The sequence below is a fragment of the Macrotis lagotis genome, chromosome 4, assembly GCF_037893015.1.
Source record: "Macrotis lagotis isolate mMagLag1 chromosome 4, bilby.v1.9.chrom.fasta, whole genome shotgun sequence".
Classification (NCBI taxonomy): domain Eukaryota; kingdom Metazoa; phylum Chordata; class Mammalia; order Peramelemorphia; family Peramelidae; genus Macrotis; species Macrotis lagotis.
This window is the reverse complement of record NC_133661.1, coordinates 193,699,249-193,724,920: the sequence shown is the minus strand read 5'-3', so window position 1 is coordinate 193,724,920 and position 25,672 is coordinate 193,699,249. Positions and strand designations below refer to the sequence as shown.

The 25,672-nt window shown below is 34.2% G+C and overlaps 1 protein-coding gene across 5 annotated transcripts in view; it reads left to right on the top strand.

The window, feature by feature from the left end:
* Positions 1–25,672, top strand: part of DPH6 (diphthamine biosynthesis 6) — a 505,514-nt gene that overhangs the window by 260,190 nt on the left and 219,652 nt on the right. For 4 of the 5 annotated variants that reach the window (XM_074235050.1, XM_074235048.1, XM_074235051.1 and 1 more), the window contains exons 9-12: positions 4,743–4,896; positions 6,530–6,661; positions 17,332–17,461; positions 22,935–23,109. In XM_074235050.1, coding sequence (XP_074091151.1) covers positions 4,743–4,896; positions 6,530–6,661; positions 17,332–17,461; positions 22,935–23,109 — 591 coding nt within the window. The remainder of the gene's footprint in view (positions 1–4,742; positions 4,897–6,529; positions 6,662–17,331; positions 17,462–22,934; positions 23,110–25,672) is intronic. The other variant, XM_074235049.1, reaches the window with a different exon arrangement.

Genomic DNA, 25,672 nt, shown 5'->3' with positions numbered 1-25,672 from the left:
AAATCTCTGTATAACTCTAGTTAGTCTGTCTCCTTCCTTTGAATTTTTCAAGTAAATAGATTGTTGGGTAGACAAATCAGATTACAGGGTAGAAAGAGATTTTTTTTATTCTCTTTTGATTTTAGAATTGATTTTGGCTTTGCTTCCTTTTGTCAAAGCTAACTTTAAAATTATCTATTGTCATTGATTTTTAAAATTATCTAATGTCATTGATTTTATTCCAGACTAGCAAATGACCACTTTGTTCTTCCTTGTATTTTGTGAAATATTCAATTGAACATAAGGTTGCTATGCATTTGATATAACAATGATGAAATTGATTTCCATCTGTAGTTTTTCAAATCATTCTTCTTTAAATTCACATCTATATATGTACACGTGTGTTTTTGAAATAATTTTTCTGAGTGTATATAAATAACTATAAAGTAGTAAAATTATCTTCTTGTAACAGTGTTTATTATTGTGGGCAGCTTCATTCCGTGGGCATGAGGAAAGACCTTGAAAATAAAATTGCAAGGAGTGGTTTAGTCTAATAACTAAATAAATAACTTATTTAGTTATTAGACTATAATTCATTGGACATTTAAAAAATAGTACTCAGAGATTATTATTCTATTTCCTAAGAATGCAGTTAGATAGCTTACTCCAAGTTATCAATGGTTGAAGATAATAGTATTTACAAGATACAGAGCTACCTCCTTCCCTCCTTCACTATTCAGAAAGGGCAAATGACCAATCCATAAATGTTTTCTGCAGTAGGGTGCTATAGAGTAATTTATGTAGCAATTTGAGAACTTTCTTTGTATACATTAAAGAAGGATTTACACTTTGAATATGTGACGAGAATCACTAAAATAGAGATAAGAACCTAAATTTAAAAGAAAACTTTCAGAGTTTGAAGAGAACAAATTTGATTGCACCCCTCGAGTTTTGTTACTATAAAAACTGTATGCTATGTGAGTTTTCCTGCTTTCATTCAAACTTCATTGTGGAGCACAAGTGATGATTTGAAATAGTAATATTTATTTCTGAGTTATGGTATTGACACATTCTAGCAAGTTTACTAATCTATTAGTACTCTCAGGCAACTCTCTTAAGATCATGAGGTACAAAAATATCAAACTGCATTCCCTCCTGGAAGCTCTTTATTATAATGAAAAATTGTTATATATTCAAAAAAAACTAAGAGATCTTTCAAGTTTATCTGTAGATCTGCTTCTTTATTGTGAAAATTACACATTACTCAGAATCACAATCCTCTACAGTTTACAGGATATCATATCAGTTCTCCTACCATTCTTTAAAGGTATAAAATTTGATGGATTTAAGGTAAAAGGAATTAAAAATTGGGAGTCAGTTTACATTAAATCTTTGAAGTAGTTTGAAACCAAGCTTGGTATTTCAGGACAGAAAACATGGAAGAAAAATAAATTCATTATTTTATAGATAATAACCAGTCTTCTAAGTTCTTTTATCCCCTTTTGTTATTGTTCAGCCATTTTTCAGTCACGTCCAATACTATATGACCCCATTTGGAGTTCTTTTGGCAAAAATACAGCAATGGTTTGCTATTTCCTTCACCAGCTAATATTCTAGATGAGGAAGCACACAGACTGTTAAGTGATTTACCCAGGGTCACATAGCTAGTAAGTGGCTGAGACCAGATTTGAATTCAGGAAGGTAAGTTTTCTTGACTCAAGGCACTTTATTCACTGTGATGCATAATTTATCTCTTTGGATATATTTGTTTTAATTATGGTACTTGTGTATTTCTTATAATGGCTTGGCATAGCATATAGTTGAACACACATTTATTTATTAAGTTCCAGTTTTATAATGGGCACTATGCTATGTTCAGGAACTGCAAAGACAAAATAAGATCATCCCTTCTCAAGCAGTTTACATTCTAAAATCCATATAAATATTAGAAAATAGAAACTTTTATATTTAGTAGGCAAGCCACAAGCAACAAAAGAAATAAGAAAAGACTTCATGTAGAAGTTGGTCTACTTAAATTAGTCTACTAAGACTTGAGCCCAGTATTTAGGGAAGAAAGGAATTCTAAGAAATGAAACTGAGTAGGTGTTGCATTCTAGGGATGGATCAAGGAATATGGTCTGGACAAAAACACTGAGAGAAGGAAAGGTTTGAGAACTGGAAAGTCCTATATGAGGAACAGCATAACAACCAGTTCAGCGAGGTTATAGAGTGCAGGGAATAATAAAACTGGAAAGGTAGATTGGGGTCAGGTTTTGAAGGACTATTTTAATAAGCAAAGAGAGGTGTTTACATTTTATCCTAGAAGCAGTAGGGAGCATCTGGAATTTATTGAATAGGAAAGTGACATGGTTAAAACTATGCTTTAGAAAAATCAATTTAATGGCTGTGTAAGATGAATTAGACTAGGAGAGACTTGATTAGAAGACTAATTAGGTGCTTATTGTAATAGTCCAAGTAAGAGAACCTGAACTAAGGAGTGAATAACTAGGTCAATACTAAGAAGGAGCATTAATATGGGAAATATTGTTGACAATGCAGCAAGCTTTGTCAACTGTTGAACTACATGGACTGAGAGAGAGAGAGTGAGAAATTGAATTCTATTTTAGACCATTTGAGTTTGGGATGTTTATGGGACACCAAGTTTAAAATGTTTAATAAACAGTTTTTGATGTGGAACTGAAGCTTGAAAAAAAAATTACAACCGGATGTGTAGATCTGAGTCTTCTGCAAAGAGATAACTGTGGGAGTAAACCTGGGGGAAATGATGAGTGTCAGAAAATGTAGAGAAAAGGAGGCCCAGGATGGAGCCCTTAATTAAAATTAAATTTTACACAATTAAAAGAAGCTATTTCTATGAAAATCCAGCAAAAACTTTGGGAGTAGTCAAATATATAGGAGAGTGGTATCATGAAAATGCAGAGTATAAAGTATACAGGAAGAAAAGAGGATTGTTGATTGTGAAAAGTTCAATAAATTTGTCATTTAAGGGAATATTGATAACTTTAGAGGGTAAAGTGCCAGTTGAATAATTGTCAAAATTAAAATGACAGGGGCAGCTAGGTGGTGTAGTGGATAGAGAACTGGCCTTGGAGTCAGGAATACCTGGGTTCAAATCCTACCTCAGACACTTAATAATTACCTAGCTGTGTGGCCTTGAGCAAGCCACTTAACCCCCATCGCCTTGAAAAAAAAATCTAAAAAAAAATTAAAATGATAAAGGTTGAAGAACAGGAAGAGAATGTTGAGTGAAGTGAAAAATCATTTTTCTAGGAGATTGGCTATGGAAGCATAGATACTATTGATAACTTGATGAAACAATAAGGCCTTCCAATGTTTTTTTTTTTAAAGATGGGTGGATATGAGTATATTTGTAGGTAGCAGTTAAAGAACCAGTATATAGTCATAAAGCATAAAAGAAGGAAAATTGTTAAAAGAAGACAGAGATAGAATCAATAGCACATGTCAAAGGGTTGTCTTTGACAAGGAGAAGGGCTGCTTTCATTAAATATTTTAGGAAAAGAGGATTAAGAATGAGGGGGTCGAGAAAAAAGGGAGAAGATGGAGCTCACAACAAAAACTATTATCTCAGTAACGCATCAGATGAGGACCATAGCTGAGAGGGGAAGATTTGTTTAAGATTTGAAGGGAGGTGAGAAGGTTTGAAATTGATACCTTGATTGGAGGGATAGAGAATCCATTAGAAGTAAAAGGATTACTTGCTACAATTAGGACACATTTGAAGTTAAATTATCTAAATTTGTATTGAGCACAGATTGGGAAATGTAAGGTTACAGTGTTTTGATTTAGAAAAAAGAAAGAAAAGTCAGAACAGAGATGATAATGACTTGAGAAAATTCTAAATGGAGGGATTGGAGGTCAGGTGAAGATAAATATTAAATCCATGGAGCAATGAGAGATTATAATCACATAAGAGAATTTCAGAAAGGAAGTAGAAAACTTGTGGATGATGGCACAATCAAAGATATGACCATTCCTATGCATGCCTAATATAGAATGGAGGATCAGGTCATAAAGTTTGAGGAAATTAAAGCACTAGGACATTAAGGTCCTTTTATATAAAAACAAGGATAAGGGGGATAGGAAGAGCATGAACTAAATATAGAATTCCTTGAATAAAGAGGGAAAATGACCCCAAGCCCAAAAGATAACCACTCTGGTCCATAATTACTAACAAGATGCTTTATGATTTTCTACTTCTCATCTCTGAATGATAGCTTTCTGTGTGATCCCTGTTGTATAAAGAGCATGTAATAAGGCATTGGCACAACAGATAGAATGCTAGGTCTGAGGTGAGGAATACTCATATTCACAATGGTCTAAGACACTTACTAGTGATCTGACCCTGGACAAGTTACTTATCCCTGTTTGCCTCATTTTTCTCATCTGTAAAATGAGATGGAGAAGGAAATGACAAACTAGTTCAGTATCTTTGCCAAGAAAACCCCAAACGAGGTCATGAAGAGTAAGGAAAAAACTGAAAATGTCTGAGTAACAACAATATTGCATTATTACAGACTAGTGCTGCTTTCATTATTTTATCTGCCATTACCAATATTATAATACTAAAATCTACTTCTTTCCATTTGCCAAGTATTACATGTCTACCATGGAAACTCTTCTTTTTGCATTTTCTATTCATAATATTTACCATTTTAGCTTTATTTGCTTTTATTAATTTCCTGATGTATCATTTCTGTCTCATCTTCTGCATAATCCCCCAGCAGTTGACATCTCCAGACAAACATTTTGCAATTAATTGCTCATGTGAGATGGAATGTAATGAGGATCATATTTCTGCTATAGCAGAAGAAAACAACCAGGATGAAATCCCACCTCCCATCTGGACATCATTGCATCCCCCATTTTTACAGTACTGTGAGTTTATATGTTAATTGCTTATATTTAGCTGTTTACTAATCTATTCTTGTTTGCTTCATTTCATATGTTATTCCATGTCTTACATGTATATGTATTATATAAACAAATATATACTTATAACATGTGTGCAGGTGTTACCCTACTGCTTTTCCTTTGGGTTACTATTTAAGCCATCTTCCCAAATCTACCCACAAAAACAAACAAAAAAAAAAAACCCATCAATTCTCAACTTTTGGAAAGTGAAAAATATACCCAAGTCAACAAAAATGATTCCAATAAACTATTTCCAACTAAATTTGATCACACTATTTGTGCATATGTTCTATATGTGGACAATTTTAAAATTAGATGGATTAAACTTGTAGTTAGGTGGTGAATATTTGCTTTTTTGAATATGAATTGTCTTCATTTTTTTTAAGGTAGTGAGAAACCTATTTGAAAGTGGTACTTGAGGGGCAGCTAGGTGGCGTAGTGGATAAAGCACCAGCCCTGGAGTCAGGAGTAACTGAGTTCAAATGCGGTCTCAGACACTTGATAATTACCTAGCTGTGTGGCCTTGGGCAAGCCACTTAACCCCATTTGCCTTGCAAAAACCTAAAAAAAAAGTGATACTTGGTTAAAAGTTTGAAAAAACCAGTCTTCCTTGTTTTGCAAGGAAGTTTTACAAAAGTCAGGGGAAAAATCACCTGCAAATTTTGGAACTTTTGGAAATTTGCCTACTTTATTACAAAACTTATTGTTAAATGCAGTAATTGATTTCTTTTCAGTATTGGCATGGTAATATGGAAGATAATATGTTACATAAAAAAGATCATTGAAACAAAATTGATTTCTAATTTTGCTCTAGTACTTAATAACCTTGTCAAAAAATTACTTATGTTCTCTGTGTTTCACATGGGAAACTGAAAAATGATGGTTGTATTAGATGATCTCTAAAGTTCTTTTTAATTCTAGAATTCTCTCAGTTAATTAATCCTCTTATTGTGAATAGTTTTGGAATTGAATTTCTCCAAAATATAATTGAATTTGTAGTTGCATAAATTAACCTCTTAATTCACTTCTCCTAATGTAATGCTTGTTCATGTAGCAAAACTAATTCATAAATGGAGAATTCTGGATTTCTGATTATTTACTATCTTTTGATTTTTGAGGCAATATGTATATATATATATATATATATATATATATATATGCAGTAATGCAAACCTGATTTTTGCAGATATCACAGTGTCTTGGTACTTAGAAAAAAAGAAAATAATTATTTATTCCTAGCAAAACTCTCAAGTGGTTACTTCTAGATTTGGGGCAGATTTTTAAAATAATTTTAATCCTATATTTTAAATTAAGAAACTTTATTTTTAATACCTTCTTTCACTTCTGTGCTTTGTCATTTTCACCTGTTAGATTACAATGGAATTCTGTAAAATTATATTTTAAACAAAAAAACTTGAAATATTTTTAAAATATTGACTATATTGTATTGTCAGTCTTTGAGTGGATAAATTTGTGATTTAGTATGATATTCTAACAAAAAATTTATTTTAAGATGTGACATTTTTCTGGGCATTTTATTTTGAAATATTTTATTAATTAAGTTTTAATCTAATTCTTTTGGATTTCTCTTTTCCAGGTAAGAAATTAGAGTGTTCGGAAAAATCTCCAAATGGTTACCAGTGGATTAACTGCATCACAGCCTCCTTCCTTTCATCAGAGTCAGAAAATGTTGTACGTGCAGCATCTGAGGCCTTTTCTTCTCTCCAAGGTGCTTACCCTAATCATTTTCACACTAAATAATTTAACTATTTTTTTTTCTTTAATTTTAGCCAAAGAAAAATGAAAAGGTGTGTTGGGGTTTTTTTATTCCTAATTCAAGTACCAGGATTTGGATACTATTAAATTTAATATTATACATAGATATGCTTTAATTTGGAAATTCACAAAGTGACAGGGGAGAAAAATAAAATATGTATCATTGAATTATTTTCAAAGTATATTTCAAGTGCTATATTCAGATAACTTGATCCTGGTACTCTAAATACATGTACATCTGTATGCATGTCAATTCTAGGGGCTTCCTAAAGTACTTTTGTTAACATCATAATTTTAAATTAATTTTTCCAGAAAGCTGTTGCTGTTGTACTTTTTGGCATCTAGTATTAGGTCAGAAGACATAAATTTCATTGATGTACTTAATGCAAAGAAGGAAGTACTATCCTGGGAATCTTATAAACCACAGTCCTTACTAAACCCCTCTTACAAGATAATGACATATAAAATAAAAATGTCTCCATTTTGTTTTTCATCTTCCTTCTTTTTAAACTTTAAATAAAGAATGTTTATGCAGGGCTCTTTTTCATTCATAAAAATGGAAATCATTCTTAGTGCCTGCATGAGTAGACTTGTATTCTTGTTCACGAATTCTCATGATGGATTGGCCCATAAAATCTTTACGTTTGGCTTGTGCAGCTGAGTTCATGACTGAATACAAAGTGATAAAGAAGGTTTAGCATTTTTTAGAAAGCACAGAAATCCTATCTTCTAGATAGCCCTTAAGCTAGTTTTTAACAGCCTGAAAATCAGCTAAAAGTGTAATCAGACTTAGAGTTAAAAGCACCAGTGTTCAGTATAAATCTTTGGGGTAAAAATCTGTAAATTGATGCAAGAAAGATCTATAACACTTACTTGGTTTTTATTATATTTGCATGAGTATCTGCCAGAACAAACATATTCATTTTTATCTTATCCCTCAGAATATGAAAAAAATGACAGATTATGTCATTGATCAGTTCAGCAGCTGACTTCTTTCAACACATTATCGTGTGTGTGTGTGTGTGTGTGTGTGTGTGTGTGTATAAAAAATATATATATATTTATATAATATTAGCTGTTTTGTTTTCAATTTTTTGCAAAATAGTCAATTTTTGATCCTGGGTAGAAATGTCAATGCTCACATTTCCTATGAGGTTTTGGCCTTTTTTGAAGAGGTAGAGGGGTTAAATGAATTATGATGCTGTCATCTGAAGAAACCGCAGAATGTTTCTTTGCCAAATTTTAGTTAGAGAGCTGATCATCTGCTGGTATGTGCTTTCCCTGAACCCCAGCAGCAGATCACTCATAACTTCTGTCCATTCTCTCACATGCTGTGAGAATAAAGTACATAGATATTCTTTTAACCTTCCTTTTGCAAGGTTAATTGATTTTATCACCCCCAAAGAAGATGAGTTTGGCCAGAAGGATTTAGAAATCCATATTTTCTCCTGGATTTTAGCAGAATTGACATCAGGAAGAACACCCTTCTTATTGTTGCTAAATCATACAAAACATGTACTTTAGATGCTAATTTATTGAAAATTGATCCTCAACTTATGATAAATATGCTATTACTCATATAATGTCATAAAATTAGCATTCAGTAAAGTTTGAGTATTAATAACTAATTTGCTAAATCATCAAATTCTCAATATATATACTTTTTAGTAACAATGACTTCGTACTTTCTAATATCTCTGACATTTTAAAGAAGTTTATTTGCATAGATCAAAAAGGCAAGTTTTGTCCTCTATTTGATCCTAGTCTATTAAAAAAAGACTTTTTGTTACCTTTTTTATGACATATTAGAACCTTTCTCCATTTTAAGTTCTTAACAATTATTTGAGTCTGTCAGGTTTTTAAGAATCAATGAACAGTTAAGATTCTACCTTAATTGAATTTAATTGATAATTTAAATTTATTATTTGATGCATCTTGGTTTAAATTATCTTTGATACCTATCTTATACATTCAACTCTTCACCTGAACACTGGCAGGGGGTATAAAAGGATGATGGGACACACAGGGGGAACCTGGCATTTCTGTTCTCACAGCCCAGTATTTGACCAGTATTCTTTCTTCCAGCCAGGAATGACCTAGAATGTCATAGTAATTTATATTCTCTAAACTTTGTTCCCCAGTAAAGTGACTTTAGTTTTACTTTTGTGAGGAACCTTCCAAACCTGCCATTATAGTCCATTCTACTTTACCACCCCATGCTATGCTATGCTATGCTATGCTATGCTATGCTATGCTATGCTATGCTATGCTATCTTTTCTCTGTGGTACAGATATAGCAGCTTGCTTCTGTTGCATCCTAGAAGTAGATAAGGCTCATCATGGTTTATCATAATGATATTTAACTAAAATTCTTATCAGTGAATGAAAGTTTTGGAGTTGAAGTACCTAGGTGGTACAGTGGATAAAGTGCCAGATTTGGAGTCAGAAAAATCTGAGTTCAAATCTAAATTCGAACATCTGCTTTATGTCCTCATGTGAGCTGCATAGTTTTCTCATCTGTCTGCCTCAGTTTTCCCATCTGTAAAATGGAGATGATGATAATAGAACTTACTTCCTAGGGATATTATTAGTAAAGTGCTTAGTATACTGCCTGACACAAATGTTGGGTGGTAGCAGTACTGGTGATTGTGGTACTGGTGGTAAAAATGAAGAGGTAAATAAATCTGACTTTTTGGTTGTAGCAGGTTAAAAGTTCATCTCAATAAACCCTCTAGGTATATATACGGATATATATTTATACCTTCTCTAGATAAAATAATCTTTGAAGTTTACTCCATAAAACTTTAATGGCTATATGATAATCATTGACATATAGATTCTTTTGATACAAAAAGACATAAAATCACTTGATGGTCTAAAATTTATCCTCTAAACAGCACAATGAAGCAGTCTTGTAGAGTTTGGTCTATATTGAATGTCAGAAAGTTATATAGTCCAGCCTAGAATTCAGTAAGTCCTAAACATAAATCACTTCATTTGCTGCTATTTGTTCTTACTGATTCTAAAATTCACCTAAAAATCAAGGGATCATACCATAATCTGTTTTAGTAATGTGTTCTCCAAACCTTAACCTTAATATTTATTCTTTCTGATGTTGAAGTTAAGTACCTCTTATAGTTTAGATTCATTCTTATAGCTCTCATCCTTATCAGGATACTTAGGATATTCTATCTATATTAGAAAATTCTTAACTTCTTAAACTTTTTATGCAAAACAAATGAATCCAGTTCTTATTGACCTTTTCTCATTGGCCTTTTTTTCCAAATCCATTAATGATTTTTGTTGTTTTTATCCTGAATTCTTGAGGCCCCAAGAATTATGGGAATCCCTTATTGTCCAAAATCTAAATCTGCTGGGTACATTGCCAGACCTGGAGTCAGAGCTGAGCCTCAGGACTGTGCCACACTGGGCAAGTCACTTAACCCTGTTTGAATCAAGGCTTCCTTTTGTTAAATTATAGTATTATATCAGTTAAGTGAGTTCCACACTTCTACAGTTCACTAAACAATTTTGATATTTCTTCATATCTAAGAAATATTTGTAGATTCTGAGCACTCATAGCTTCATATCTTGAGGTGAAAAGTTCTTTTGATGGCATCTGGTCTAATACAGATATTTTAAATCTTTTATATAATCAATGTACAAGGAAATTAAGACTTCCAGAGGTAAAATAATCTTCCCAAGTTATATACAGATTTCCCAGCTCAGCAGAATTTCATAATTAGAAGGGATTTGAGCAGTCATCTAGTCGAAAAGGTAACTTGGAAATGACCAGGTTTTGCTTGGAGTCTAAAAATAAGAAAGAACTTAGCCTCCCAAGATGGTCCATTCCACTTTTAAATAGTTCTCATTGTTAAAAACATCTTCATTTATACCAAGATTAATTTTTCCTCTTTATAGCTTGTACTCATTGCTTATAATTCTGCTTTCTATGGACAAGCAGAACTAGACTAATCCCTTTTCTCTGTGACAATCCTTGAAATACTTAAAGGCAATACTCCATTACAATCTTAAGTCTAATTAGTTATTACTTCTTGAATACTCTACCAGTGAAGTACAGCTTCCCCCTCCCCCCCTACTCACATATACTCACAAAAGACCTCAAAAGGTTAAGCCCAGTGACCTAGCAGTTAATTGTCCAAGAATTAGTCTAGCTAATTTCATAGATGCTTATAGCTAGTAGTCTGGCCACTAGGTGATAAAATATTTTAGCTTCAGCTATTATCTTCTAAACCATTTGCTGGGAATGGAGGAATTGCAGTCTTCATTGGTGGAGACTCTAGTGAAATCATGGATCTTTTGAAGGATAGAAATAAGAATTAAAAACCACAAGAATTAAAAAAAGTCTAACCAGGGTCCAAATAATATTTTACACATAGTAGGTACTGAATAATTGTTGATAGAAAAAGAAATTTGTCACTCTGTTCTTCCATAAATAAATTCTTCCTCTTCACAAAATGAAATTTCCTTCCAGAAAATATACCATATTTCCCCATGTATAAGACACTCCCATGTATAAGACACACCTTAATTTTGACACCTGAAATTTGAAAAAAATATATTACATGAAGTTATTAAACTCAAGTTTTTTTCAAGTTTTTTTCTTCATCAGATTCATATAACTCCTTATAACTGTTAAAACTCCCATCCATTAACTCATCCTCATCTGTGTTTGATGACAAATCACTGTCTTAGGTGAAGCTCTAACTGCTCTCCTGCCTGTGCTCTGGTCTGTGGTTGACCACATGCACTCCCTGGGCAAGTCTGGTGCATGGACACACACTTAATCCATTCCATTTCATAAACCAGAAGCAATAATTGTGTCCTCCTTTGAAATCAGTTATTTCTTTGTCATTAGCAATTCTTCTTGCCTCATGCTGACCATCTTTACAGACACAGGAATTCCAATTGCTTTTGCTCTTCAGTCCAGATCTTCAATTCCCTCTCAAAATCAGGCCATCTTGCTGACTTGCCTCCAGGGTTTCTTCTTCCTGTAGCTTTCTCAGTTGGAGGGGGATCAAACTGATGTTCATTAATACGATTCCATTCACTTTTGCAAACTGGATCAGTTTGAACTTGAATTTAGCACTGTTTGAAAATCTTTTTAGGAGCCGTTTCTGGGCAGAATGTGGCAAAATGTAACCCCATTATACCAGTAACAAATACAAAACAATGAGCACAGACAACAAGTGTAAAAAAGTAGGAAATGCAAGTAAAAAAATCTATAACCACTGTGTAAGATGCTCCCAGTTTTTAGACCACAAATTTTTCAAAAAAAAGGGTGTGTCTTATACATGAGGAAATATGGTAATCCAAAGAGAAATTTTTTTATATGAATCATTTAACAAGCATGAAAGCCTGCTAAAAGTTCTAGTCTCTTTTTAAAAACCATCTTTTCCCAGGATTGTTTATACTGGTAATCTTCTGTACCTTGAATATACTTCCTCCTCAATCCTGTTCTTGTGGTAGTTATTTTCTTTATATTTATTCTGTATATACACATAAATATATGCATGTATATATATGCATAAACTTATGTATGCATGTATTATGTAGTTGCGGTCTCTCTCATTAGAAGATAAGTTCCTTGTGAGTATTGATTGTTTCACTTTATGTGTATAGCTCGATACCTGCTGAGAAATAGTAAATGCTTAATAAATACTTGGTGACTGATCAACTGGAATTTTGGCTTCATGATCCACTTGAAATTATTTTATTTATTATTTTAAAGAATACTTCCATGAGAGCAACCTATAAGAAAAGTTACACCTCTTTAAAAAAATCTGTTTTCCTTTGTTCTTTGATGCTTTTATTTACAGAGAGAATATAGAATGACATAGAATTTCAAACTAGGAGGGAAAAAGAGGTGACTGTCTATATTACTTTGATCCTCAAGTGAGTAGCTTTCTCAAATAGTATAGTCTAGCCAGTTGCCTTCTTTAGATATTATGGTTGCAGTTAGATGCTTTGACAAAGATCCATTCATTTAAAGCTAGATCATTTTTATCTTTCCTTTTTCTTTGACTAAGGAGAATTTCTAAGATAGGATGAATTTTATGAAATTACTATTGAAGCACTTCAAACATATTAGGGACTTGCTTTTTAAGATTCACTAAATAAGAAATAAGGTTACCAATGCCTTGGGGTTTTTTTTTGGTTTATTTTTTGAGATTCAGAAATCATACACTTAAGAACTTCCTTAAGCTTTTGGCGTTGCAAACCTGCTACAACTAGATTTCCATTGGAAGTAATTTTTTTTTAAGGTATAGCAAATGTTAAATAGTTCTGTGGTATTAATGCTAATGGAAAGTAGTATCATTCTCAGGCCTTTAAAGGTTGAGTTGCTTGAAAAAGTGTTTAGTTCTTACAGACTTCTTCAAAAAGAAAATTGTTGTACAGATCTGTCAATTATATCTTTACAGAGAAATTCATCTGAATGAAAACCAGTTTTAAATAGCATCAGAATTATGGAGTATAACTGTAAAATGATGTTAATCTCCTTTAACAAGCATATCTGAACTTATATATTCAAATAACTCTTAGAAACATGATGTTACCCTGGCAGTCTGTATCTTCTTTATTACTCAAATCTATTTTGAAACATCTCTTTCAAATTTCCTACAGATTCTTTTGAATATCCTCAATCATAGCTTTCATTTTTTTCAACAAAAATTTATTATCTTCAAGTAATGTTAATGGAAAAATCATTATCCTTTGAGTAAATTTGACTTTTGGAAGCAGATAAAAGTTCAGAGCCAAGATCGATTATATAAGTTCAGTGCAGAAGTTAGAAAATATTTTCTGGAGTCCAGAAAGATTGGTGACTTTAATGTAATGAAAGTAGCATTCTTTAGTGATTTATCAACCAGCCCAAAAGACAATTTGAGGAATCCATCAACAAGCATTTAATAATAGATAACTATGTGATAGCACTATGCTAAGTACTGGGGATACGAAGGAAAAAACCTTCAAGAGTTTTCATTCTGTGGGAGGATATATCAAAGATAAATCAATATACACAAGGAAATACCAAACAGGTAAAACTAGCCTTAAGGAGAAGGTGCCAGCAACTATAGGGACTGGGAAAAAAGCTCCTAAAGAAAGTAATGCTTGAAGTGAATATTGATAGAAGCCAGGGACTCTAAGAGGATGGGAAGAGTATTCCAGGCATAGGGAGTATCCAGTATAAGGGCCCAGCAATGGGAACATCAGTGAGAGAAATAGTATGGCTGGACTACAGAGCAGGTAGAGGGGGAGCAGTTTGTTACAAAAACAGAAAGATAGAGGAATAGTAAGGTCTAAAAGCATTATGTTAAATCCCAGTGCTTTTTTTCCCTACAAGTCTATTTGGTTTTATTTGGTTTAAGATAATAACTTAAAAAATACAAATCAGGTGGGGCTAGTAGAACTGGGGAGAAGGAGGGTAAGGAAGGTAAGATAGGAGAGTGGGGCAAATGGGATGGGACCTTTGGGTTGGCCTGAATTGTCCAGCAGTAGCATTGTTCGTCTTGGAATGTGTCCCATCTGTTGCTTAGGTTTGGTCAGGAGTTGGGGGGGGGGGGGTAGAGAAGTGACCTGTCATGAGAGCATCATGTCCTATAATTCAATTTCCATAGGTTCAAGTGCCATCAAGTACCATCTGCTAACCTTGGTGTGGGGTTTTGGATGGCAAACCTACCACAGATTCTGAGTTAGCACTAGGCCCTGATGAAAGGTATGATTCTTTGGCATGTGATCAATGACATACCAGTAACAGAAATCAATGAAATATGACCCTGTGGGAGAGAAAAAGACCCTCAAGTTCCCAGGATGGCAAGACATATCTCTGTCCTTCCTAGTGATTCTGCTCTGACCCTGGGCTTCACCAGGGTGAGAGGAACTCTTGGTTTAGTCCCACTATCTTCTTTAGGGTCATTACTGCTCTTATGGGGGCACTAGACTAGGAACCAATGGCATTCCCTAAAGAGGGAAGAGTGCCACAACACCGAATCCTCCCAAGACCTGTGGGCAGTGTTACTTCCTCTCCAATTCTACTCTTCATACTGCTGGGCTCACTGAACAATCAAAGAAATCTCCTCTAGCCTGGTGCTGGTCAGATCCCACTGGGCAGGGGCCTTCAGGGTCTTCCCCCCTACACACAGGAAGAGGCTGATGCTTCAGATGCTGTTGCTCCTATCTTCCCTTCTGGGGTGGGGGGATTGGGGTGGTGGGAAGTCAGAGCACAAGTCCATCACATGTACCGCGGAGGGTCTGGTCAGCTGCTGCTTCTTCATCACGACAGGCCTGCTGGCTTTGACTTTATCCCCAGTTCTCTGTGGCACCTCCTCTCAGAGCCTATGGGATTGGACCGAATGACCTGCTGGGAAGGCACAGGGACTGGATCTTCATCAGGCAGTCTGCCTTCCTCGGCTGTCTCTAGGCATGCTCCCTCTTGGCCTCCATTTCCCCTTGTTCCTCCTCCTCCTCTTTCTGGCAGCTCTGTCACTTTGGCTCAAAGAGCACATGAGTCTGTTACTGTCTGGGTTCATTTCAGCTCCTGCAGGTTCTCCAGGACCTCCATCTCCAGCTTGGAGTCCTTGGTCCCATTCTCCTGCACCTTCATAGGATTGTTTAATTCATACTGTTCCCTTTTCTTTTACTCTTCCAGGAGTTTTTCAACCTTGAAGTTTCAGGTTGGCTCCATGCTCCATGGTGAAATCTGTGTTTTCAGGTTCTGATTTGAAGGTGATTTCAGATAGACATCAGGTTCAATTGATATTGAAACAAAAAGTGAGGAATCCCAGATATAGCTCATTCTGCACAGTCTCTTGGGCATTAAATTTCTTATTGCTTTTGTAAATGTAGTCTTCCATCTTACACCTAATTGAATGGGGCCATCAATCTCAACATATATTACTTATCTTTGGAGAGCTTGAGTTTAGGGATTTTCGATGGATCAAAATCTAGAGAGTATTTAAGATTTTTTTTCTCCATCTGAGTGCTGTTTTAAAACGCCATTCCACAGTCAGCAAGTCACCAACCACTCTGAGCATTGGCAACTAAAGTCTCTCTTCAGACCACCACAATCCACTTCCAGGAAATATCAAATGTATCCACCATGCTCATTGGTCAAGGGAACCCCGCTTCCCTTTGTCATGCAACGCTAAAGTTTCACAAGGCAGTTTTTTATTCATTTCTGTCTACCTCCAGTTTGACTGTTTATCAAGAGAAAAACCTTGGTAAATTTTAAATAATGATGCCTATGTAGAAAAAAAATTACTACTGTATTATATAAGATCGATGTAATTCAGAAAAATACTTAAAAAAAGAAACAGCCCAGTAATCCAAGACTAGACAAAACATTAACTCATCCGTTCTCAATCATTCATGGCTCCCAGATACCTTGTTGCAGATGCCCTGGTGATGGCAGCAGCAAGCCCTTGAAAGTCCTTTATTCTGCAATCATTGAGCATGCTAATTAAGTTTTCCTTCAGTCCTCAGAATTGCCTTGCAGACCTCTGGTCACAGATTTGATAGTCACCTCTGACCACAAGAGGAATAAAGCGGTTGAGAGCCTGTAATAATGTGAACCATCGAAGAATCCAGGAAGCTTTCAGTTGACCTTTAAAAAGTTTTAAAGAAAACTGCATGTCTGCTTTTCCCAGACCATGTTTCTGCCTCAGCCCAACTACTTCCTCATATCTGCCTCCCTTTACCTCTCTGTTTCAGTTGCCCACCTACAGTCTCATCCACTCAACCTATCTCTTTCAAAGAAGATTCTAGGCCTGTTGTGAAAGAAGCTATAACTTAAACTCTCCTCCTGAAGGTCAGCTGATTTTTCCATAAAAGTGACTGAAACATTTCTTGAAACTTGGTTGACTCAGGAGATGAAGGGCTCAGAATCCCTTCTTCATCTTTTGAATACAAAGCAGCTGGAAAGAAGGCAGAACCCCTGGAGGCTGGGCTGGTGGTCACAGAGGCGACACAGACAGAGCTGTCCTAGTGCCCACAGTGGCTAAATCTTGTCCGGTTAACTGCTGAAAGACTCAGGGACGGTTTATTTCTGTTCAGGGCCCTGGCCTAAATCAGGCCCCACTCAAACTGGCATTCCTGCTCTGACCTGTCGCATTGGTGCTGGCCCTGCTCTCTGAAGATGTCTGTAGTCTTACTCCTGTCTGACTAGGCCCTGGCTGAGACCTTCTGCTACCTGATATTCTAATTAGATAAAGACCAGTTTAGCCTTTGCTTCCTAAATATTTATTTTTGACTTCTGCATGCCAATTCAGCTAGGTAGAATTGTTCCCCAATCTGGGCCTAGATGAACCCTTTCTTTAACCATTCTCTTCTGCTTGCTCTTTGTATTATTCCAATGAAATACAACTTCTTAGAGGGCAGGAATTGTTTTTGATGTTGTTGCTTTTTTTTTTTTTTGGATTCCAAGCATATGGCATAGAGCCTTACCCATAAGAGAAACTTAAAAAAAAAATGCTTATTGGATTAAAACCAGACAATTGTAATCTTTTGCTCTGTTGCAAAAAAAAAAAATTATCAAAATATCACTGACTGGCTCCTAGACAGATTCTTAATTTTCATGACTTTAACAGTATAATTTTTCTTTTACAGCTATTATCAATGCAAAAGGATTAGAACTGAAAGATATTATTTTGGTATATATGTGTGTCAAAAATATGGAAGATTTTTCTGCTATAAATTCATCTTATGTGAAAATGTTCAGTTTGTGTCTACCTACAAGGTATGTACCTGCTACTTCTGTATGTGTTATCTATTTGTCTTCCCTTACAATTGTTTGGTGTTTCTTTATATCTGATATATTATTCAGTTATAACTGTGGTTCATTGATCTACAATTACTTTTGTACTTCTCTCATTTTGCTGTGCCAATTGTTGCCTTAAATAGATTTCACTTTTGGGGCAACTATATTCAGTAATCCTTAAAAGGAAAATAAAAGCCTAAGACAGAGATTCTACAATTAATGTGTATTTATGCTTAGGGGAAAAAAAATCTCCCAAGGAAACATCTATATTAGAGATGATTAAAGAGTGAGAAGTCCTTATGATCAGAATGTTAGCACTTCTAACAAATCTCTCCCTATCCTACTATTGGACCCCAGATATTACCATATAACCACATACCCACTTTCCTGTCCTCTGAAGTCTATAAATACTACCTCAGATGATAGAAACTCCCAGAAGTTCTATCTTGCCCTTTGGATGAATTTGCCTCAGGCTGTTTCCACAACCTGAAAAAAAAGCTAACAGTGAAGGAGTTGCTTTGTCTACACAGACATCAAATAAAGATTTTGACTGATGCTTCATGAATTATCCAGTTGTTTTGGCATGCCGTGGTTCTACAGAAAAGTGGATATTTATAGGTGGATCTTCTTGACATTCACTAGTATTTACAGAGTATCCACTGTGTGGAGATCTGCCTAAGAAATAAAAGCAAAAGATCTCTATCCTTGAGGCACATTGAAAGAAAGAAAATTCTCAGGAAATAATATGAAAAGAGTTAAAGAAGAATATAACAATACAAAATGACTCAGTGTAAAATGAATAGATATATTCTTAGGAGAGATGTGCTAAAAAGATCAGATTATGATCTTATTAGTCTAGGAGCACTATTTTCCCCAAAAAAAATATTAATCCCATCTCTTAGTCCTGTCAGACATCAAAAGATTGGATTTTGTGCAATTCCCAGGATTTTTATATGAAGTAAAATTACTCATTATATAAACACTTAAAAACTTTTATACATCAGTTGTGTCTTCTTTATTTGGGACTGTAAAGAATATATCAGATTAGGTTGAATACTTTTTGAACAGAAAACGTTTTTTAAGAAAGGAATAGGGGCGGTTAGGTGGCGTAGTGGATAAAGCACCGGCCTTGGAGTCCGGAGTACCTGGGTTCAAATCCGGTCTCAGACACTTAATAATTACCTAGCTGTGTGGCCTTGGGCAAGCTACTTAACCCCATTTGCCTTGCAAAAACCTAGGGAAAAAAAAAAAGAAAAAAGAAAGGAATAGCATCTTGAAGTAGAGAGTCAGCAGGGGAAAATATAAGATAAGAGACAAAACAATTAAATTTCTCAAGCATACTTTTTAATGTTATTTTAGTTTTCCAATTACATGCAAAAATAGTTTTCTCAACATCCATCTTTTTGTAAGCTATTGAGTTCCACGTTTTTCTATCTCCCTCCTTTTTCCTCCCCCCATGACATAGAGTAATTTGATATAAGTTATTACAAATAGAACCATGATTAACATATTTCCATATTAGTTATATTGTGAAAAAATCAGAACTAAAGGGGGAAAATATATTTTTCACCCTTTCATCATCTCCAATATAGAAGTTTTGTTTCCTCCAGAGATTTTTTGTTTCCTGAGCATAAATGCACATTAACCTTAGAGTCTCTGTCATAAGTTTTTATTTTCCTCTTAAGGAACACTGAACACAGTTATAAAAAAAAGTGAAAACTATTTAAGGCAACAATTTGCATAGGGAAATAAGAGAGAGAAATATTAAAACAATCATAGATTACATTATATTAGATTTAAATAAGATTTTAAAAATGCAAAGACAAAAAAACATAAATAATCTTTGTCCTCAAAGAACTTTTGTTCTGTTGGGGGGATAAAACAGTGAATAATCCAAAATAATTTTATGAAGAATCTCTAATCACTAAGTGGTTACAAAAGGCTTACTGAAGAGGTGATATATGAGTTGAACTTTGAGGGAAGCTAAGGATTGATGGATGAACAAAGTAGTTAGATGGCTTAATGGATAGGTTGCTAGACCTGGAGTCAGAAAGATCTAACATCAAATTTGTCCTCAGACACTAGCTAGCTACTGTATGCCAAGAGACTTGAAGCAAGAATACTAATTACTAAATCATTGCAATGGTCCAGCCTAGAGATGACCTGAGTCTTAATTAGTGTGGCCAAATTAGGAAAAGAAAAAGAAACAGGTGGGAAAGATGTTATAAAGCCAAATCACTAAGACATGGCAGCTGATTAGATAAGGGAGAACAAGGAAAGAATAAGGTTGGCTGGGACTGCAAATTCGATGATTTCAATAGAAATACAAAAAGTTTGGGGGGGGATCACTTAAGGATTGTTTTCATCTACATAGAGATAAGTGACATCTTGGGGGCATGATTATTTTATCAAGAGAAGGTTTAAGGTGATTTTTCTGAAAGATATCTTTTTGTCAAGCTTCTATTTATCATACACTTTACAGCACTCACTGATTTATCCCATTTTTGAAAAAAGAGCTGAATCTTAATATCTCAATGGGGACACTAGGTCTGATAAAGTACTAGGAGGGACATGGAACAAAAAGAAATAGATGAAGGAACAAGCTTCTGCTAATGGAATAAGAATAGAATAGGACTTTCCAGAAAGGGGTATTTTTACATTCAAGGATAATTGTATTATTGTTGATGGAGCTGTGAACTCATGCAACCTTTCTGGAGAGCAGTTTGGAACTTCACCCAAAGGGCAACAAAAATGTGCATACCCCTTGACCCAGCAATGCCACTACTTGGTCTATACCCTGAAGAGAGATGATGAAAAAGGGTAAAAACATCACTTGTACAAAAATATTCATAGCAGCCCTGTTTGTAGTGGCAAAGGATTGGAAATCAAGTAAATGTCCTTCAGTTTGGGAATGGGTTAGCAAACTGTGGTATATATATATATATGTATATATATACATATATATATATATATGTCATGAAACACTATTGTTTTATTAGAAACCAGGAGGTAAGGGAATTCAGGGAAGCCTGGAAAGATTTGCATGAACTGATGCTGAGTGAGATGAGCAGAACCAGAAAAACACTGTACACCCTAACAGCAACATGGGGGCGATGATCAACCTTGATGGACTCACTCATTCCCTCAGTGCAACAATCAGGGACAATTTGGGGCTCTCTGCAATGGAGAATACCATCTATATCCAGAGAAACAACTGTGGAGTTTGAACAAAGTCCAAGGACTATTACCTTTAATTAAAAAAAAAAAGAAACTAATATCTTATTGTCTGATCTTGCTATCTCTTATACTTTATGTTTGTTCCTCAAGGATGTGATTTCTCTCTCATCACACTCAATTTGGATCAATGTATACCATGGAAACAATGTAAAGACTGACAAATTGCCTTCTGTGGAGGGTTGGGGGAGAGAAGTAAGATCGGGGGAAAATTGTAAAACTCAAAATAAATCTTTAAGTATAAAGATTAATTGTATTTATTAGTGATTAATTGCACATGTCCAGGAGAGGATATATTGAAGATGTGGGGATAGGGATAACAGTAAACATTCATGAGAGATATTTAATATGAATTTCCTCTGGGTGACCTCCAAAAATTGAGTTGAACTTTATTCATCCTTTAAGTGGTGAAAAAAGATATACCAAATGCTTATCTCTTAAAATATCCAAGTTACTTTGCTTTCCTGGTTTCACATCTTCAACATATGAGAAATAAGAATTCACAATTTTTTCAGCATTTGAGAATAACTTTACTATCAATTAGTTTTGCATGTCTGATTGCTTAAATAATGTATTTATAGTGAATGCCCCAGAATCCTCTTAAATATCTTCTGCTTCTATTTTATGCTAAAACAAAATAACTGAAATAATTACAGAGAAGGATGTTTTCAGTTACACACCTGCACTTATTATAAATTTGAAGGAATTTCTCTTTTTTTGACATAAATTGTATTTAGTCGAGCATATTCATTGTGAAAATCATAATATGTATGAATTGATATTCCATCTTTGATATCAATCAGCATTTTATTTGATAATTCATATTATCTCAGATCTATAAATTCAAAATAATCTAGTACTATTTACGTAATTCTAATGCCATTAGAAATAACTAGATACTTACAAGACAAATAAAGGTTAAGGGACTTAGCATCACACAGTGTCTGAGGCCAAATTTGTAATCAGATCTTTCTGACTCCAGGTCCAGACCTGTAGCCATGGAACCATGTAACTTGTCTCTGATTTACCTCATAATCTTAATCCCATCTTCTGAAGGACACTTTACTTTTTTCTTGCCTACCTCCTTTCCTTACTCTGGGCTTTTCCATCTCTGGCCCAGCAGGCTTCTCTTTCTGGAAATGCCTCCAAACTGCAGCTCCCTTCCTCCTATTGGTGAGTCCTCTCCTTGAAATCACCATTTACCCAGGTCACCCATGTCCACTTTTCACCAGCTCTCTACTCCCTTATAACCCATAGTAGTTGGGAATGCTGATTGAGTTGTCAGAAAGGTAGAAAAACAACCCTTCCTCTTATTCTGCTTTCCTGAGCTACTGCTTGTTGTAAAATCCAGCATCCCAATGCCCATCTTCGATTTTATTACTCTGTTCAATCCTAAAACTGTTGACTTAGAAATGGCTACCACAGTATCTGTAAGTATTTCCACTTTTACCTTTCCTGTCTCCCACCCTTCTTTATTTTATTCTCATCATTGTAATTTATTCATCTACATAAGCTCATCTTTTTCAACCAACAGTATTTATTGAATACCTACTTTAGAGCCCCTGAGGATTTAGTATTGCTTTAAGAAGTTGAGCACTTGATGAAGGCATTATCTTGTGTCTAGCACTTAAGCTGGTAGCCTAATACTATTCACAAAAACATTTGGCTAGTTTCTACCTGGAGAAGCAGATAATCTTTTAGGGACTTATATTACCTTTAAAGTAATTTACTTGTTTAATTTGATTGTTTCTTGATCTTTTCTGTTTGTTCTGTTTTTCCCAAAAACTCTCATCATATTGCTTAATAATTACCACTTTCCCATTGGAAAAAGAAATTCCTAACTTTCCATTTCAGCTCACCTTAAACAAACACTTAATAAATACCTACTTGGTACACAGGAATAGGAACAGGGAATACAAAAACAAAAAAATGAAATGGTTTCTCCCTCAAGGGGCTCAAAGGTGAGCCACCTCATCCAAGGTCCGTGAGTCTCAGAGATGCAAATCCATATCTCTCCTGAGGAAAGTTGCATCACTTGTTCATTCTAGATTACCAAAGTTATCTTGAAAAGTGTCAATAAAACACTGTTTTAATTATAAAACAAGCTTTTAGAAGACATCTTGAAAGTCATGTTCTAGGAAAACCTCTGGTACAAAACTGTGTAGCCTCTAAAAAAATGACTTCTTTATATTAGCATTTTTCATTTGTTTTGTTTCAGAGTCTGTGTAGAAGCTTTGTTGCCAGATGGACTACTTTTTTCAGTTGATTGCCTTGCTCACAAGTCTAACACTATGATCGGTGAAGTACTCCCTAATTCCAAAGAAGTGATGCATGTGCAGAGTGTTTCTCATTGGGCACCTGCTAGCATTGGACCTTACAGTCAGGCCATCAGGGTGAGTAAAATCTGTTACTGATTGGTAGATTTCATTTATTCTGAACAAAAACAGTATAGAAAAGTGTCATCTATAATTAGTTTATCTGATTCACAATGACTCAAATCTTTCCCAAATTAATGATATCTATTTTCTATTTATGTTGGCATCATTAAAGATTAGGAACTCTTAATTTGGAAGAAAGAAGAAAATGTAGTATGTCACATTGCTCCTCTCCTTAAATGTAAATATTTTATACTAAGTTGAAATAAGATTTTTCTAATTATATAGTCAGATGTTTTCTTTATTTGAATTAGCATTAAAGAATTTCTGATAGCTCTTATTAATTGTTATGTTTAAGACTAGGAAGCAGGATCAAACTTTCTTTAAGATCAAAATGTAAAAAGTTCAACTTTAGAAAGCATTAAAAAAGGGAATTTCCATCTAATTTAAGTTTTAACTAATATAAAAGATTTCTATATTGTTCAAAGTGTTTATGTAAGTTTAAGGAGCCTATTATTCTTAGATATAATCTGTGTTCTTTTCCTGTCATTATTTATCTTTAAGTAATTTATACTGTCATTTTGACCATAATTGAAGAAATGTTTGCTATCTTCACAGTAAATAAAAATGTTAGTGGAGGTAGATAGCCTTATCTTTGCTCACAAAAACATTTCTCCCTCTTCCTTCAGCACCAGACATTGCTTTCTTATTTTTATTTAGCTAAGTCTCAGACTTTGCCTTGCAAAGATATAGTGCTGTAATTTGAGAACAGTTATATAGCACTATGAAATTAAAACTGATTAGAGTTTGATTAAATTTGATTAATCTTTGAATAAGATCTAAGTTATTCTTACACAATGCAGTTCCTTATAATTATCAATCAATCAATGAGTTATCAGTCCATATGCATTCAGTAAGAGGCTAGGAACAGTGCTAAGTGCTAAGTCTTCAAAGAAAGACAAAAAACAGTACTAGTTCTCAAGAAACTCATAAATTTAATGGGAGAGACAATAAGTAAACATATATGTACAAATAAACTGCATACAGACTGGGATCCAACTTCTGGTTGTATATTTTCAGGAAATAAGTAGTGCACTATCTCAGAGACACCATGTTCTACTGAGGAGCAACTTGATTTAAAAATTTTTTCTTATGTTGAATTTAAATCTGCTTCTTCATAATTTCTACTCACTGATCCTTCTTTACTTTCAGGAATAACATGAAACAAATATGCTCCCTCTTTTATATTAATGACTTGAAAATATTTTAGTACGGCTTTTTTCTTATTTTTCTTATTCACCACTTATTAATTAGTAATGTTCAAGTCATATAGTATGTTGAATGTATGAGCTCCAGAAAATTATTAGGCTTACAATTCAAAGATAATCAACTTAGCCACTCACACTATAAAAACAATCTGGATGAAAAACACATGTTGCCCTAATTTTGATATGCATTTAGACAGCTCCATTGGGTGGGTTAGTTTCAGAACTTGAGTACTACTCATGTGCATTGGTAGAGTTTATTCATTGAAAATTATATCAATGAAATCAAAGTCCAGATCCCTCCTTACCCCTAACCCCTCCAAAAAAAAAAAGAAATACCTACACATATTATTAGAGGATAAATGCCTTGCCCAAGATCAAACAAGAAAAAGATCTTGCTCCTACTTCTTCCTGACTCCAAGGACCCAAATTATCACTCTAGAGTGCCTCTTAAGAGATTTACAGACAAATATATATATATATATTGAGCACACATTACAAATAAAGAATGAACTAGTCCAAGAAATTAATAGAAAGAAAAGATCAGATAAATTACATTTGAGAACTAGGACTGTCTTTTATCTTTCTTTGATAACTCAACACTTACCACTGTGCCTAGCATCTTACTAAATACTCAGTGATTGACTGATAATTATAAGGACATTGCATTGTGTAAAAATAAATTATGTTCCTAATTTCAATAAATCAAAATTTTTTACTGTTAGAAAAAAATCTTACTAATTTAACAATAATCTATACTCACTGATATTATTGAAATAAATCACTCACAATCATGTAACACCATAGTCTCAGAAGAATTCAAATTTCAGGTGACACAAAATACAATAAAAGAATGTCAGGTGGCAAATTGAAATATATTCCTGGCCAAAGTGTACTTTAAAAGTAGTAAAAGATAAAAAGAAGAAACATAAATTATCAATAACTATTTGCAGAATTTTTAAATGCTCCAATAATCAGACAAAACATAATTTAAAATGACATTGAAACACTACCTGACTTTCATCAAATTGCCAATGATTGTCCAAAGTGGCAAATTTAATTGTAATTATGGATGTGGAAAACCAAGGATATTATTATACTGCTGTTAGAACTATAAATTCGTGAATTCTTTTTAGAAAAAAATAGAATTATACAGTAAGAGCTACAATACAGTTCCTACCTTTAATGTAGTGATCCTTATTCTTTACAAAAGCCATTGATAAGGGGGAAGACCTATTTGTCCAAAAATATTGCTCACTTAATTATTTGTATTAGTAAAAACTTAAAAAAACCTCATGTATTCAACAATTAGGGAA